This window comes from Pogona vitticeps, chromosome 5 (assembly GCF_051106095.1).
Source record: "Pogona vitticeps strain Pit_001003342236 chromosome 5, PviZW2.1, whole genome shotgun sequence".
NCBI classification, from domain to species: Eukaryota; Metazoa; Chordata; class Lepidosauria; order Squamata; family Agamidae; genus Pogona; species Pogona vitticeps.
The window spans coordinates 130,483,625-130,500,007 of NC_135787.1; the positions used below are offsets into that span (position 1 = coordinate 130,483,625).

The 16,383-nt window shown below is 39.6% G+C and overlaps 1 protein-coding gene and 1 long non-coding RNA gene across 2 annotated transcripts in view; one reads left to right on the top strand and one right to left on the bottom strand.

Moving 5' to 3' along the window:
• Positions 1 to 6,429: 6,429 nt before the first annotated feature.
• KCND2 (potassium voltage-gated channel subfamily D member 2) overlaps positions 6,430 to 16,383 on the bottom strand; it is a 342,348-nt gene continuing 332,394 nt past the window's right edge. The window contains exons 5-7 of the mRNA XM_020807342.3: positions 15,356 to 15,451; positions 12,691 to 12,938; positions 6,430 to 11,145 (exon numbers count right to left, since the gene is read on the bottom strand). Of these exons, the coding sequence (XP_020663001.3) occupies positions 10,968 to 11,145; positions 12,691 to 12,938; positions 15,356 to 15,451 (522 nt within the window). The 3' untranslated portion in view covers positions 6,430 to 10,967. The remainder of the gene's footprint in view (positions 11,146 to 12,690; positions 12,939 to 15,355; positions 15,452 to 16,383) is intronic.
• The window catches only part of LOC144583252 (uncharacterized), a 40,362-nt gene continuing 36,997 nt past the window's right edge, over positions 13,019 to 16,383 (top strand). Inside the window, exon 1 of the long non-coding RNA XR_013536950.1 lies at positions 13,019 to 15,457. This is a non-coding gene — a long non-coding RNA (uncharacterized LOC144583252). The remainder of the gene's footprint in view (positions 15,458 to 16,383) is intronic.

A 16,383-nucleotide genomic window follows, 5' to 3' on the forward strand; every position in this document is an offset into this window, starting at 1 on the left:
GAGGAGCTCATTATTGACTCAATGACTGCAAGGTGTCCAGTTCCTGTGGCTACTAAACAAGCCCAGATCATCACCTCTCCTCTACTGTGCTTGACAAGTGGGATGCTTTATTTGGTTTTGCATTATGGCCAAACATCTCCACTTTGGTTTCGTCTGTCCAAAGGACATTGTTCCGGAAGTCTTGTGGTTTGTCCAGATGCAACTTTGCAGACCTAAGCCATGCTGCCATGTTCTTTTTTTTAGAGAAAAGAGGTTTTCTCCTGGCAACCTTTCCAAAACACCATACTTGTTCAGTCTTTTTCTAATTGTACTGTCATGAACTTCAACATGCTAGCTGAGGCATGTAGAGTTTGAGATGTAACTCTTTGGGGGTTTTTTTTGTTTGTTTGTTTTGCAATTTATCTGAGCATTGCATGATCTGACCTTGGGGTGACTTTGCTTGGACATCAACTTCTGGGAAGAATGGCAACTGTCTTAAGTGTTTTCCACTTGTGAATAATTTTCCTCACTGTAGAATGATGGACTTTAAATTATTTGAAAATGGCCTTATAACCCTTCCCAGATCGAGGGGTAGCAACAGTTGCTTCTCTGTGATCACTGCTGATGTGTTTCCTCCTTGTCATTGTGTTAACTGAGTGCTCCAGATCATCAAACTGCTAAAACTTCAGCTTTTATCGAGGTGGGCACACTTGCTGATGATCAGTTACTCAAGGGCATTATGTTAGCAGCACCAGGCTGCTACTTAGCCCCTTAATTCTTATGGAAGCAGTAAGGGTGATCTTAGTTTTTCACACATGGGTTCTCTATTTTGGCTTTATTTTTGTGAAATAAATCATGACATGATGTAATATGACATCTGTTGTTCATCAGGGATTGTATTTACCTCATTTTCAGACCTGCTAAAGACCAGATCATTTTTATTATGTCCTGGTACATATAATAATAGAATTCAGAGAGGGTGTACTTTCTTTTTTACATAATTGTATCAGACAGACAAGACCATTCAACTAATTCTGGCTTGCCTGTTTCATATGCAAATTGGAAATAAAGGAACTAAGGTTACATAGACCCATAACATGTTTTACAAAGAAAGCTTATACATATTTGCTCAAAATTTGCCCTATTCTTTTCAGTGTGCTTACTCCTGGACATATGTATAAAGGATCATAGCCTTTAAGGATATAAGCAAAGAAGGCTTGATAAATAGATGAATTAAATGAAAACAAATAAACAAAGAATCTGGTGGTATGTTGTAGCCTTTTCCTCCTCCTTTCTTAAGCAAGAGCCTCATGGCATCTCATGTATGAATTAAAATGGATGGTTGCACATTTCATCTAAGAGAAGCAATGGGAGACATAGAAATCTGTGTTCCACAAAATTAACCAATCAGAATAGCCTATAGTGAACAGCAGCAGCTCTCCCATTGAGATGAGCTTTTTTCACCAGTTCCTGGAAACAGATAAATTGACTTCTGCCATATTCAAGGCAAGCTTGAAAAGATAGCTTGATAGGAACACTTACTGTTCCATGGAGACTGTAGCATATATTTCTAGGTAGAAGCAAGTCTTACAGTTTAACTATCACTTTAAGAAAACACCTTAAGTATTTGAGTAGTCTTAGTGTATGTGCGATTTTCCTGGTAGAACTTCCATTGGATGACAGGTGAAGAGGATGACCATTTACTTACCTTCAGATGAGCATACACCAACCTGTTGCCTTCCAGACATTTTGATATGTATCTCCCATACTTCCTGATCATTGGCCATTTTGACTCAGACAGCTAGGAGTTGTAGGCCACCAGCTGTGAGGGTATCGGGCTTTATAGCATCTGTTTAACTCCAAAGGAATGTAGGATGTTCAGCTCTCTCCTAGGGTGCAGTGAGTTGCAATCTGCAGAAAATCCATTCTGGATCAATACACACTGGAAAGAAAATCTGACTACTGTACCTGTCTCTGTGCTATGTACTTACATAAATGTGTTGTATTCATGCACGGACTTCTTTCAATTACTTTGAAAAAGTGATGGTCCTATTTTGTTTGTTAGGATACAATCAACAAACATCCTCTCTGGGCTGGAACTCATGAAAAATTTTTTTGGGGGGGATGGTATTTTCAAGATCAAGTTATTTCATAATGTTATTTGTTTGATGTACTAATGCATGTATTTGACATCTGGTGTCACCGTTGCATGAATCTGTTATAAATTATAGCAGAATGTAGAGCCTAAACACAAGTATCTACCCACGGGACAAATAAACATTTAGCTGACACAGAAACAGATCACCATTAAGGCCATTAACATATATTTCAGCTACTAATTGCAGCTGGTTAAGAAGCTGAAAAGCATTGGTGACTGTGCTCCAAATTCAATGGTGACACCAAAGGCCTACATTGACATCTTGGGTAAAGGTAAAGGTTCCCCTTGACATTTAGTCCAGTCGTGTCTGACTCTAGGGCGTGGTGCTCATCCCTGTTTCCAAGACATAGAGCCAGCATTTGTCTGTAGACAGTTTCCATGGTGACGTGGCCAGCGTGACTAGACATGGAACGTTGTTACCTTCCCATTGTGGTGGTACCTATATAGCTACTTGCATTTTTACGTGCTTTAGAACTGCTAGGTTGGCAGGGGCTGGGACAAGTGACGGGAGCTCACTCTGTCGCATAGATTTGATCTTACGACTGCTGGTCTTCCGACCTTGCAGCACAGAGGCTTCTTTGGTTTAACCCTCAGCGCCACCATGACATTGACATCTTAACCACTGGTAATTCATTGTTTAGATCAACTTCAGCCAGTGGGCTTAACTGAGGCATAGAAATGTGCATGAGTAATAAGTTTCTGGCCAATAATTGAAAACAAAACAGGAAGTTTTTGTTTGTTGCAGTGATGAAGTAGCCACTCCACTATTGTAGTACAAGCTTAATCTACAGCATTTCCAGCCTGGTGCCCTGAAGATGTTTGATCCACAATTTCCATCTGTCCCAAAATTCATGGCCAAAATTCAGCAGTTATGAGAAGTCAGAACAGACAGAACAAGCAGTATTGTTTAAAACCATAGGTCACCACAATATCAACAGTAACACAAAACCGAATATATATGAATATATCTATACATAAATATCATAACTTCTCTTTTTTCTTAAGACTTTTGATGCTTGGCATGTATTTTCTTTGCTGCCAAAGCAAATTTTGCTACTTGATAAGTAGTATTTACATCCCTACCCACAAGCAGCGTGCAAAGTTGAGCCAAGAGAGGTCTATCACATAGAAGTCTGAGAATGTTAGCAAGAAATTTAGTTCTGGGGTGCTCATATAAAGGGCAACGTAATAAAAAAATGGAAAGCATCTTCAATCTATCCTGAGCCACAGATACAGAGTCTTTGATGAAATGGGACATTATCATATCTCCCCTCCAAAATGGCTGATAGCATACACTGAAAACGCAAAGCTGTGAATGCTTTTTCTTAAAGGGTCTGAGGTTAGCTAAACAAAATAATTATCCAAAACCAAATGATGTTTTGTGCAGAGGGAACCAACGAAAATAGGACATTTGTGAGACGGCACACAAATCCAGTTACTTGGAGTGAAGACTGATTTTTCTCTCTCTCTCTAACCTAGATGCTTAGCTCTATTAGAGGCAAAAGTGGGCAAGGACTCTGGCAATCCCATAGCTCTGTAAAATAGGTCTAAACTGAGTTTACCCAGGACTTTCGAGAAGGACTATGGAGTTGTTCATTGTAGCACTTCTTTGGGAGGTGAGAGTCTCTCATGCAGGCCAATTTCAGTCAATACATGGCCAGTGCAATGTGGGAATGTGTTTCAATTGGAGTTAATCCTAATTCAGCCCTTAAATATGCACGAGGGATTGTTAGGAGAGATTGCATGAAAGAGTTTTGAACCACTTCTTGAGCAGTCTTTGTATATACCCAAATCTCTGCTTATGTTATTTGGGGTACTAGTTTCTTGACAAATACCTCAACTGCAGGGGTAACTAAATTCCCTCTGTGAATTGTGGTAAACCACGAAAGAGACTGAGTGGAATGAGATGCTTTCAGATTGATTGCTTTCAGATGATGTATCCATGAAAGTTGGGCATTCAAGCAAAGGCCAATATATCTAAAGTTGCATAATGGGTTTGTCATCAAGCTTCCATGTGCGGGTTTTTCTCTTATTTCCAAAGACTACTACTTTGGTTTTGATATGATTAATGACTAGATGTTCTCTTACACAGAATTTGCTCAGTTTAGCCAAAAGTCTTCACATGCCAACTAATGTAGAGTTATGAGAAATGTAGTCCAATACACCTGGAGAGCAGTAGGTTAGGGAAGCTATTATCATATATTAAATGCATTTTATAGTAATGGCCAAAATCCTCTTGGAATTGCATGATTACATTATTGATTGTGCAACCAGGAAACTGAGGGGTGTTTGACAGACAAGTGGCAAAACAGCCACCGCTGCTTGTGCAATTATTGCCTTTCTATGATCCAGGACGATTCATAAAGCAATTGCTGTAGTTGTGTGACTCAATTTGCAACAGGAAATCTGTAAGTGGATTTCAGCCTATACTGTGGGAAAGTCAGTGGTACTATCCAATTAATTTGTGATGTGTTCTGTCTCAGAGCTGAATTTCACAGATAAGCAACTTTTCAGTGGCACTGAAACAAACTGGCCTGAATGGTAGAGACTCTCAAGGCTCTGTCTTTCCCACCAAAGTTTCCCCAACTTATAGAGCACTCTGCTGATGCTGGTTGGCCAGTTTTTCTGTGGGAGGGTCTTGCTTAGCCAGAAATAGCCAGGATGCTTTATGTTGCTTAGCTTCTCATTTGTACATTTCTTCAAGTGGAATTTGGGGAATCCAGGTTCACGTTTTCAAGCTATGAAACCCACTACACTATTTTGGCCCAACCATTTCTCAGACGTTCCTTATGCTGCCTTGAGCTCCTTGGAAGGAAGAAATGTTGTAAAGGTAACTGATACCTTGAAGATTAATTATCTTCCTGGCACAGGTAGTTGTCTCCTCCTCATCATTCTGATTTCATTGACTACACAGCACTGTTGTGTTCATAGTTGCTATGACCATTTAATTCCCTGGTGGCCATCTTTAGGACTATGAGCTTCTCTGGACTTAACTAGGCTAGTTCTCAAACTACTGCACAAGCTGCTAGTTGGGTCTTATCAGCCTAATAGATCCTGCAAGCACTTACAGTCCACAGGCAGACCCTTTCACATATATATACACACACCCCAGTATTACTTTCATGCCAGGAGGAGGACTTTATGGATGATTTTATGGCCTTGCTTAGGTAAAGGTAAAGGTTCCCCTTGACATTTTAAGTCCAGTTGTGTCCAGGGGGTGGTGCTCATCCCGTTTTCAAGCCGTAGAGCCAGCACCTGTCTGAAGACAGTTTCCATTGCCACATGGCCAGCATGACTAGGGAATGCCATTTTACCTTCCCACCGTGGGTGGTACCTATTTATCTACTCACATTTCCATGCTTTCGAACTGCTAGGTTCGCGAGGAGCTGGGACAAAGCAATGGGAGCTCACTCCGTTGCATGGATTCAATCTTGCAACTGCTGGTCTTTTGACCCTGCAGTACAGGCTTCTGCGGTTTAGCCCACAGCGCCACTACGCCCCTATGGTGTTGCTTAGGGCACACCTATAACCATACATATAGTTCTAGTTGTAGTTACAGTTATAGATTATATGCCTCCGGCATACAAACTAACTAGCAGTAAAGGAAACATACAAACTAACTAACAGCAAAGGAAACATACTAAGTAGCTAGCAGCAAAGGAAAGATGTGCCCTAATCAACGCCACTCTAGGATAATATTGGAGTCAGAAAATCTGTGTGAACTGGTGGCATGTGTGGTTGTTCATTGGTTTATTTTTTTAGTCGTCCATAAAGTCCATATATCTATACAGAGAAGCAGGGCAAGAACCTGTATCTTGCCAGGGCAAAGACAGGCTATGCACACGAAGGTGGGCTGCATATATAATTGCTAGCAAAATGGACCAGGTCGAACACATCTGATATTTTCAAAAAACCCATGGGAAATGGGATTTAGTGCCCCTTTCTTTCCTCCTTCCACTGAGCATTTAATCAATGCTATGGCCAATGGTCAACCTAGAGCTAAGTGTGGTGCTGGATCAGGCTAAATAGCTGTTGAAGGGTCATCATGCTTTTTTTCTTCGTTTTAGAAAACAGGATAATAAAATGTGAGCTATTTTTAGTTACTGAAGGAGAAAGGTTGACTCTGATTCTTATGAGTTCTGGTGCTTATTAACTGCACAAAAGTTAGAATGAATGACATCTTGAATGACAAGAGTTCTTTTAGGAAAGCTTTCCCACATTCAGCAGAGAGTCATGTGAAATCTGGGCTACAGCAAAACGCTCCTTGAATGAGGTTATTGCAAAACCAGGTGTCCCATTCAAGCATGCAGATGTTTTATTTAAATAGTCCTCAGATGTCTGATTTATTCAGCATAACACATCTTGTTATACCATCCTTCCAAAGTACAATATGAATTTCAATCCCCCCTCCAAAATTGTCAAAAAAAACAAAAACAAAAAACCAACAACCTTGGTTTCTTTGTGTGATACACAGAAATAATTACATTTCATTTACAGTACAGATGCATTTTACAGTCGCCAAGTCATTCACTACCGAAAAACAGCATTTAAATAACCTAAAACACTAAAATAATCTTTCACTTCTGAATTTCAGAATTAAAAAAAAATAATATTTTTGCATGAGCAATGGCGGACTAGCATTATGCAAATTCCTTACCAAATTCAAAGGCAGGGGATTAAATTATGATAATTACCACTGGAAATAGGTAGCTCACTGAGTGATTGCATTGTTGTTCCACTTTCCCATTGACAAAAAATATACACTGAATCCCTGTTGCTTAGTATAGCAAGTTGCAACTAGAGCAGAACCATTGAATCAGTAGGGATTTGGTGAATCAATTCCTCCATACGTTCCATTGATTCATTGGGCTTACTCTAGTTGCATCTTACTATGCTAAACAACAGGATTTCAGCCATAGTATAATTAAATAATTGAAGTGTTGAAGCCCAGAATGATTTTGCTGAATTATCCAGCTTGTATCTTAGAGTAGAGTTGACCCTAATCAGAAAAAAAAATAGGAGAAGAAAAAATAAAGCACTGGGAAGTAGTGTGGAACAACAGTCTCATGTGGACGCTAGGGGTGCAAATGGAACTCTGTCGGATTGCAGAGGAAAACAGGTGACCCACTGGCTAAAAGCAGTCTTCCAGCACCCCACCCGTAAGCTGATTTTGGGCCCCATTAAAACTCAATTTCAGCAGCAACCAGGAAAACTTACCATTTCAAACAAATATTAAGCAATGGTTTGCTCCCAAAATTCGGAATGCTTGCTTCAGATAACTTTGTAGTGGTTTGATTCCAAGTTTCAACGTCAAATCAACATAACAAAGTTAAAGCAAGCAATTAAATCTGCTTTAAATGGGGTGGCAGCTCCTGGCTGCTCCCAGAGTTTGGGTGGGGGGACATGGCTGGCCATAGCTACAGGGTGGGGATTGTTCCCTGAATCTGTTGAAATAGGTTAAGTTATGGTTTTCACATTGATTATGCCTTTTTGGGGGTTTGCTCTTGTTTTTCTCTTGCCTGGTGGCTATTTGTAAACCAATATGGCAGATCACTGTTTCTGTTTGTAGCAGATCTCTCGCAGTTCAAAGCCTGCAAAATATGGGTGCCATATCTTCTGTCAGCAAATGAACATCCATAAATTTGAGACACCCCTGGTTACTTTAAGAATAAGCAAGAAGCTATTGCAAATGGTCAGTATCAGGGCTGTTTCAAATATCTTAGAGCAAAGCACAAACAAAGCCAGGTATAGTCAAAATTTATTGTGAGTACAAATTGTAAACTTTGATTTTCCTGTAACTGCTTTGGTTGAATCTGCCACGCAAGGGCCCACTCTCCTCATAGGGAAGCAAGCCAAAGATCCCTCCACCTTCCACAATGCACAGTGTGCAAAAGTCACCCTAGAAGGTAGGCACAAGAGCTCCCTTCAACTGGTTATCAACACAGAACAATTTTTTTTCTGGGAAAAATGAAATGATTCTGTGGTTCAGTAAAGTAGACCATGTAGACTATAAAGGAGGACCAAAAATTTAAGCTTTTGCAAACTCATGCCATGGGCAGTAATGACGTGATGATCTGATGCAAATAATACAGTAGGACCCCCAGATTCCAAGCCCCCCCCAACAGATGCTGAAAACTGCAGATAATAGTGAACATTATTTTCCCAAGTTCAGAAACTGGGTGCTTCTGTGGCCCTCATCACATTGCTCCTCTTTCCCATTGGCGAGGGCAGGCAATGATTTTTGAATCCGGGGACCAGGTTTCCACACCCATCCCAGTGGGCTGCATGACACCCACCTACTGAAACTGAAACCTTCTCCCTTTTCCTCCCAAACACCTTTATTTTAAATGCGATTTAAGAACTAAAATAGATGTGTGGGGACCATACACTTGATTTAAAGAGACCCTTTAAACTTCCTAATGCACAGTTTTCCATCTCTTAAAAACAACAATACATTATTTAATGGAGGGGGCTCTGTGACCTAAAAGAATAGAACGGGGCCTGTCCCTGTAATTGGTATTACATTATGCTTTTTCCCTTGGATCTATGCCCACTGAAGAAGGATCAATATCAAAGAGAAAGAACTGAACATGGCTGCAATACCCTGGATCCCGTCACATAGGCGTTTGCCTTGGGCTGATTTTTTTTTGTGGGGAGAGGAGTCTGCAAGGGATAGCACAGATTGTGCCATTTTGCCTCCCAACACTCCTGTTGAGCTGACGCAACAAGGCCGTTGGTCAGTCCACAGGACAAGGGTGAATATCTTGCCCTTCTACATTCCCTTTTCAGTGAGCTATACGTGGAGACCTGGTCTAATCATCTGAAAAAGTGAAATGTGCTTGGGTGTGATGCTTGTCACATAATACGACAATCAGAGATGTAGCTAAACTGCACTAGACAAATTGGCTGGGAACTGATGAGGATGAAGTCTGATCACCAACATCCAATATATTATTTTTAATATGAAATGGTTTGAGACAAGAAACCACTTAAGGACATTCTTACTTCCATACATTAGTGGATTCAATGATCAGACGATGGTACATCTGACAATATACTATCATTTAGTGCCCTCTGAAGTAGAGGTGCTATACAAATCCATCTAACAATTTCTTTAGAAACACTTCTCAGGGTTTGGTTACATGCTCTTCCTTTGAAATACATTTTGCATGAGGACATGAAATTATGACAAACCACCATGTTCCTAAACAGGTCAGCAACCACTGCAGAAACTTGCTTTTCTGAAAATAGCATTTCAAAAATCCTTTCGATATTGAAACAAAAATAAGAGACACATTTAAACCGTAAGGTTTGTGTATTGATCACACAATGGTACATCCTTTGACATCAGCTATTGTTTTTCAACAGTAGTTGAAGGCTGTCACTTCCACAATATTCCATATTGTAAGAGCGAAGTGTTCCAGAATACAGGGCTGACAAGCAACGTTGTAGTAATCATCCATAAATCTTAATTGCATGTCTCTTGTGTTGGATATGTCCACTAAAATGCACAAAAGCACTGAAGTTCGAGAGATTTTAAGCACTAAACCATATCAGTGTTACTTCAGATGATAACCATATTGTAACACTATACTAGGAAGACTGTCATTTTGTTCTGGAAACAAAAAAAAAAATATAGAATGATATCCATTTAAAAAGGGTTTCTTAGCTAAGATATGGAAACCCTTGACATTCAAAGAGGAAAGAAGTTAGCAAAGGCAATGATTGGCTTAAGGAATTATAGGGTAATGAAAGAGAAAAGAAAGAAGATTTAAAAAATAAACCTATACTTGTGGTAAAACAGTTTTGGTTATGAAATTATTTAAAACTTACAGAAAACACTGTACTGTCTATATGTGTGATTCCTTTATCTGTGTAGCTGAATTTGTGCAGTTATATAAATGAAAGCCTGATTCCTGATACAACGGATGTACATTGAATTATTGCAGTTGTAACAGTACCAAGAAAGCAAGAGAAAACAATGATAAATATCCTAAACTAACTGAACATCTCAAGTCCACTAATGCATGTTTTGAGGAAGAAATACTTTGTTTCCCCTCAAAGAAGGAAGTTATTTGTACAACCATGGAACATTAACAATCAGATTTTTGTAAGTGCACAGAAATGCCCTTTTTCTACAGTAAAATGTTATCATGCCTAACCTGAAATAAACAACAGAAGGAAACTTAGATCACAGCTCCAAAGAATTTTCACATGCATTATGATCGTGTTTCTTCCAATCAAGACAAATATGGTATGAGCCATTTTCTCTCTCACTCGTTTTTTTAAGTCAGCTTGTCAATGGGTTTGTGGTTTATCAGCAAGGGGGAAAAAAAAAGAGAGAACATGTTATCAAAACATTGTTCTCGTCCTTGATTTTGCATTCAGTTGGAACATAAACAGTCTGAATGGTGGGTCTGAGTTTGTTTCCTTCCTTCCTTCTTTCTTTCCTTTATTTATTTATTTTTTTTGGTTGCGTTTTAGATATTTTATTAAAAAGATTTTTTTTTTCACGGTAAGAAGAAGCATCAATGGGAGACATTTCATTGTGCTCATAGAGTAAATCAAAAGAGTCACAGAAGAGTTTGCTCCAGGATAGTTCAAGTGAGTGTAGAAATTCCATTTGGTTGCTCACTGCACACAATTTAAAATTGAAACTTCAGACTGTTTTTGTATCTCCAGAATCCTTCAATCATCTCTTGCTGCTCCCTTTAACACAGGGTTGGGTTTGTTTGTTTTTTTTGGTGGTCTCTCTCTCTCTCTCTCTCTCTTCGTAATCTGATCCTCTTTGCCTCCTTTCAGCTTCTAAGTGGTCTTTAGTTTGAGGGTTTTATAAAGCAGATACTCTGACAATGTTTCCTCCTGAATACTCTGGAGACGCCGTCCTGTCGTCTCCCTCTGGCGTTGTCACAGGTGGTGTCGGAATGCTGATTATTGCTGTAGTTACATAAGGCTGCTCACAGTTCAGTTTCACACACTCTTCCATTTTGGCATTTAAGCTGGATCGGCTGGAGGAGTTAAAAAAAAATATTAATGAGTACAAAAAAATTATACAACCATTCCATCTGTGCGACGTTTTTATTCAATCCTCATCCATATTTGGGATGCAACTAAAAGGTTGACATATTTCCCATACCTATTCTGTCATTCAGCCTCAATTCATTGGCCTCAGCTCATTTTACCTGAAAGAATTAAGATTCATGTCTTCATTGTGGACAGAGAAATAAGACTGAGCAGAAGAAATAACTCAGTACACAAGTAAAGCACTGCAAAGGCAAGTAAGTCTGTGAATCCACCATGAATACAACATCAAGATTGTTTCCATATCTACCAGATTGTGCTGTTCCTAGTAACTATGACTGACTGAATCTTAGGCAACAGTGTTCTCGATTGAAAGTAAGGTAACATCTGATTGCAGTTACTAACAATGGTCATCCCTATCTTGATATTATTTTAAAGTGTAGGTGTTATTTTTCATATTCATAGACATATGATATTCACATGCCCACAGAATGGTCCCATTTATTTCAGTGGAGTGACACAGTATCCTGATGCTTTTAGAAATGCTTGTGGAGATCAGTACCTCTCTGGAAGTAAATGGGGCAAGCCAGGAATGGAAGAAATCAATGTTATGTATGCATACATAGAAATCTCTGGATTTAGAGTAGGTCTGTCTATTTAAATTATTGATATAGCTTGTGTGGACAAGTGGGTTTTAATGTGCTACTGTAATATTGTCCCAGTCAATACAATGCTAATTTATACAGTAACATTGTCACAGAAAGATCTTTCAGTGCAATTAGAGGGTATTTTTCCTTGTGTTCTAAACAATTGTGTAGAGCAGGGGTCCCCAAACCCCAGGTCATGGGCTGGTACCAATTCATGGCCTTGGAAGGACTGGGACGCCAAGACAGATTTTCTAGGGCCGAAAGAACGTGTACGTACATGTGTATGTGTGCACACATGCACTCCCACCCTCTCTCTCTCTCTCTCTCTCTCTCTCTCTCTCACACACACACACACACACACACACACACACACACACACACACACACACACACACACACACCCTGCCCACCTCCCGCATACACGCATGCCTCCTGCATGCACCCACAGATGCCCACCACCCCCTGGTCCTTGGGAGAATGATCTTCAACTAAACCGGTCCCTGGTGTCAAAACAGTTGGGACCCACTGGTCTACAGTATGACACAGGGAAAATGTTCCTCCTACTGAATTTATAAGTGGTTTCAATTCATGAGCAGTTTGCTATAATGGGACCACTTTTACATAAATGATGTGCCTTGATGTTTAAAAGGCAGCAACACTCATTCACTTCTACTCCCAATTAAGCACTCTAAGACTGTTTTTTTCAAGGGGAGGCAATTGCTTTCCTTAACAATACAGAGAACAGAGGCTATTCGTTGAGACAAAGTGAACACTGCCACATACCCAACCAAGCCCATCCTTCTTGTCAGTTCTTTGCCAAAAAAAAAAAAAAAGGCTTCAGCATAACGTTATCTCTGTCTGGGATCATTTCTAAAGCATGAATACCTGTTAGACAGAGGTGTTCTTTCCATGCACCTGATTTGAATAGTACTGAGTTCTTGGATACTACTTGGACGGCTGCCAGTTAGGTTGGTGTTTGGGATGCGGAATGTCTTTTTCTGTCGTCGTGAACAGCACGAGGTTGTCATTCCTTGTTGGGAGGCAAGAGAAGGGCTGTGGCTAGATTGCCGGTTGACAGTTGACACCTCCATGCAACTTTCTTCATATGTTTGCTCATCCAGGAACTCATGATTCTACCCATAGGAAGTCGAGAAAGAGAAGCAGAATTAAGCAGATGTTTGCTGTTTTGAATTGCATATTAATTTAATCATATTAGTTTCCACATCAGTGTTAATCTACTGTTAATATATATTTACGAACAAAAGAACTTGAACATGGCTATGATAAAAGATAATGTTGTCAAGACACTGGTATAACTCATATTTGCTCATGATTCATCAGAAGAAGGTTGTTTGCTTCTAACCCTGTTTATAGGCTGCCTTTTAAGATACAGTTCATAGCTCACAACAGTAATGAAAAACATAGAGCTGACTCTGTTTATAAGTCCTGACTAGAACAGACCCACTGAATGAATTGGTTGTGTCAAGTCAACATTAACATGTGTGGAAACTAAACAGACATTACTGTTTCGACATTAAAGTAACACCATTCAAAGGAACTATTCTAGTTGGGACTAATAATTAGATGTAGCCCATAAAATACAATAAATTGTCTCAAGTTGAACTGGAATGATATTTCAGCCTGAGTTTTATACCACATGCCCTTGATGAAGTCTATTTATTGGAAGATCCTAGACATCTATTTTTAAAAGTACTAGACGCGCACGTAGGCTGTCCAAAGAAATCTACTGCTTTTTTTTTGCCATTCAGGCACTTTTGTCTCAAACAATATAATATATTGGAATAAAAATGTCCCACACTATTTTTTGGTGAATGATTATACCAAGTGAAACATGTTGACTGTTAGGAGGTAGGCCTTATATCACAGGGCACACTGGAATTCTCATGGGACTCAGGTAATACAGAATATATACAGTAGGACTGTCGTGCCTGTAAGGGGATTGATTCATACTCCCACAAATACCAGAAAATGCAGGTATAGAAACCTTATATATTGCATAGTCTTTGGTTCCCTCTAGTGGCTAGTGATCACAATACACCTTGAAAATGCGTGTTTCATGTGTTTGTGTGTGTGTTATTTATTTATTTTCAGACAGCAGATAAGTAACACCGCAGCTACTGATCCCACAGATATAGCAGTTCTACAGTATTTTAAACTGACTCCTAGCCCTATTGCTAACCTTCAACATATTGACACTCTCGTGAAGGGGGGAAAACAACTTCATTATAGTGTGAGCGATTTCTTTTTCATGGAGGTAGAGCAGGACCTGATTGGATGAGCATAATTCAGTCAATTGGAAAGGGGATTTCCATTGTCATAAGGACTAGATTCTACATTAGGGTACCAGTAGGGGGTTTACGGTTTGTGCTTATGCTAGGCAGGCTCCTGGCCACTAAACACAAGCATTTTTTTTAAAGTCCCAAACAGGGTTGATGAAATCTGAAAAATAAAGGAGTACAAGCACTTGCTTTAAGAATTTTTTTAAAACCAACTTTGGTATGGTGCATCTCATTAAAACTAAATCTCATCCATTAAATGAGTGAAATGCTGGGATTCCAAAACAGCAGGCGGCATTAGATTGAATGTTTTGTTAGGCTTGCATTTCGATGTGAATTTTACTAAATCTGCAGTTCCCAAAACCAACAAATGTGCAGATAAATACACATATTAAGAGAAATTACCCACAATGGGGAAAAAACTGCACAAAACTGTGTTATGACCAAAATCCTTTTGTGCGGTTACACTGGCATAGTGCTAATGATGTTGTAACTTTTGGAGGTGAACTACCTACAGTTTAAAAAATAACTATAAACATTACCTGTTATGTACTGAGTTGCATGATCCAGCACAAAACAGATAATGTTTATTTCAAGCAATTTGCCTCCTAAAGCTGCATGGTTTATGTTACGTCAGAATAGCCGCACAAGTGGATATTGTCCTATATTAGGAGAAACCACTATACTGCTATTTTATTTCCCTACATTTGTTACAGAAAATGTGTTTCTAACATGTATATTTAAAAATACTCTTGTAACTATGAGTAAGGCTTTACTTTCCCAACAGTCAGTATGCTCAAATATTCACCCAGATCTCTCTGTCCCCACCTCCCCAAGCTGGTGGTCCTTGCTATCTACAGTAAAGACCAGGGATGGCAGGTCTAAGGTTAGACCTGCTATACTACCACTTAAGAGGAAGCCAGAGATGACTACAGCTCCCTGTTGCAATAACTTCCTTCCCAGAACCAGCAAATTAACCGATCTGGCTGACACCCTGTTTTCACTGATATAGTAATCACTGAAGCACAGTTATATCCTCAGCAGAGCTGGGTCGCAGATCAATCTAAATTCCACACCACCAAAATCATTTCCAGAAGTATCTCAGGTGGTGAATAATTTCATTTGTTTTGATAAGTGAGATGAAAATGCACAGCATCAGTGTAATTCTTAACTAAGAGCAATGGCACAGCAGTAATCTAACAGTGCATTTATTTTTTGCAGATCAGAAGGAGGCTGCAGGTGGATCAACTTACCGTTGTTTTTTCCAGACAGTGAAGCAGGTGGTGGTGCTGGATTTCAAAGGAAGAGCCAGATTTGTTAACAAAGGCCTCTTGTTCTTCTCCACAAAACTGTTGGTACATAAAATATTATTCTTATTTGTAAAGAAATGGGCATTAAATAAGGGATTGGGTCAAAAAAATACACATTGGTTCTATTTTTTTAAAAAAAGAGAGCAAAAGCTGCTTCTGCACTGAAGTACTTTATTACCAACACAATGAGCAGCAACAATCATTACTGTTTTCTTTAAGGTTCTTTCGTTTCCCCCTTCATTTTAGACTAAACATTTGATCTTAAGACCAAAACAAATCAAAGCATTTAGGTAAGAGTAATTTGCATGAGTAATTTGCATACACCAGCCCACTCTATGGTGATGCCATGGTTTCATTAATTACATATTGCACATGTCAAATCAATCCTTGTTCTGTTTGCATCAATGGGCTTAAGTATGTTGCAGGACAAACCAGGGTCAGATTATGGTGTACTGAAGCCCTATCCTATATTAAAGCTAAGAGTGACTTTCTAACCTTGGGAATCCAAATGTTCTCGAATCCAGAAATCCTGGCCAGCAAAGCTAGTGGTGAAGGCTTCTATGGGTTTTAGACCAAGAACATCTGGGGACCCAAGATTGGGAACCATTGCACTACTACATTATGCCCATTGTGTCATATTGACAAAACTATGCAGTAGGATTCTGGTCAATATGAAGTACAATAGCCAGCAGCTCTAAAATGTTATTACTTGCCCCCATGCGTCAGTCCAACAAACCATCCCCAACAATTCCCCCCCCCCCAACTTCCCCTCAACAGGTAATAACTGTAAAAGCAGTCACGGTCACATGCATGCACTGTCCCGCTCGCCTTAGTCCAGGGCTCTTTTCTTGAGAACTTGGGCCATCTTGATGGCCACTGCAGATGCTCAGTCCAGACATTCAGATACCACCTCTGCAACCACCCCTGTTGATGTGCTAATACCGCCCTCATTCACGTGTTTTACATTATAG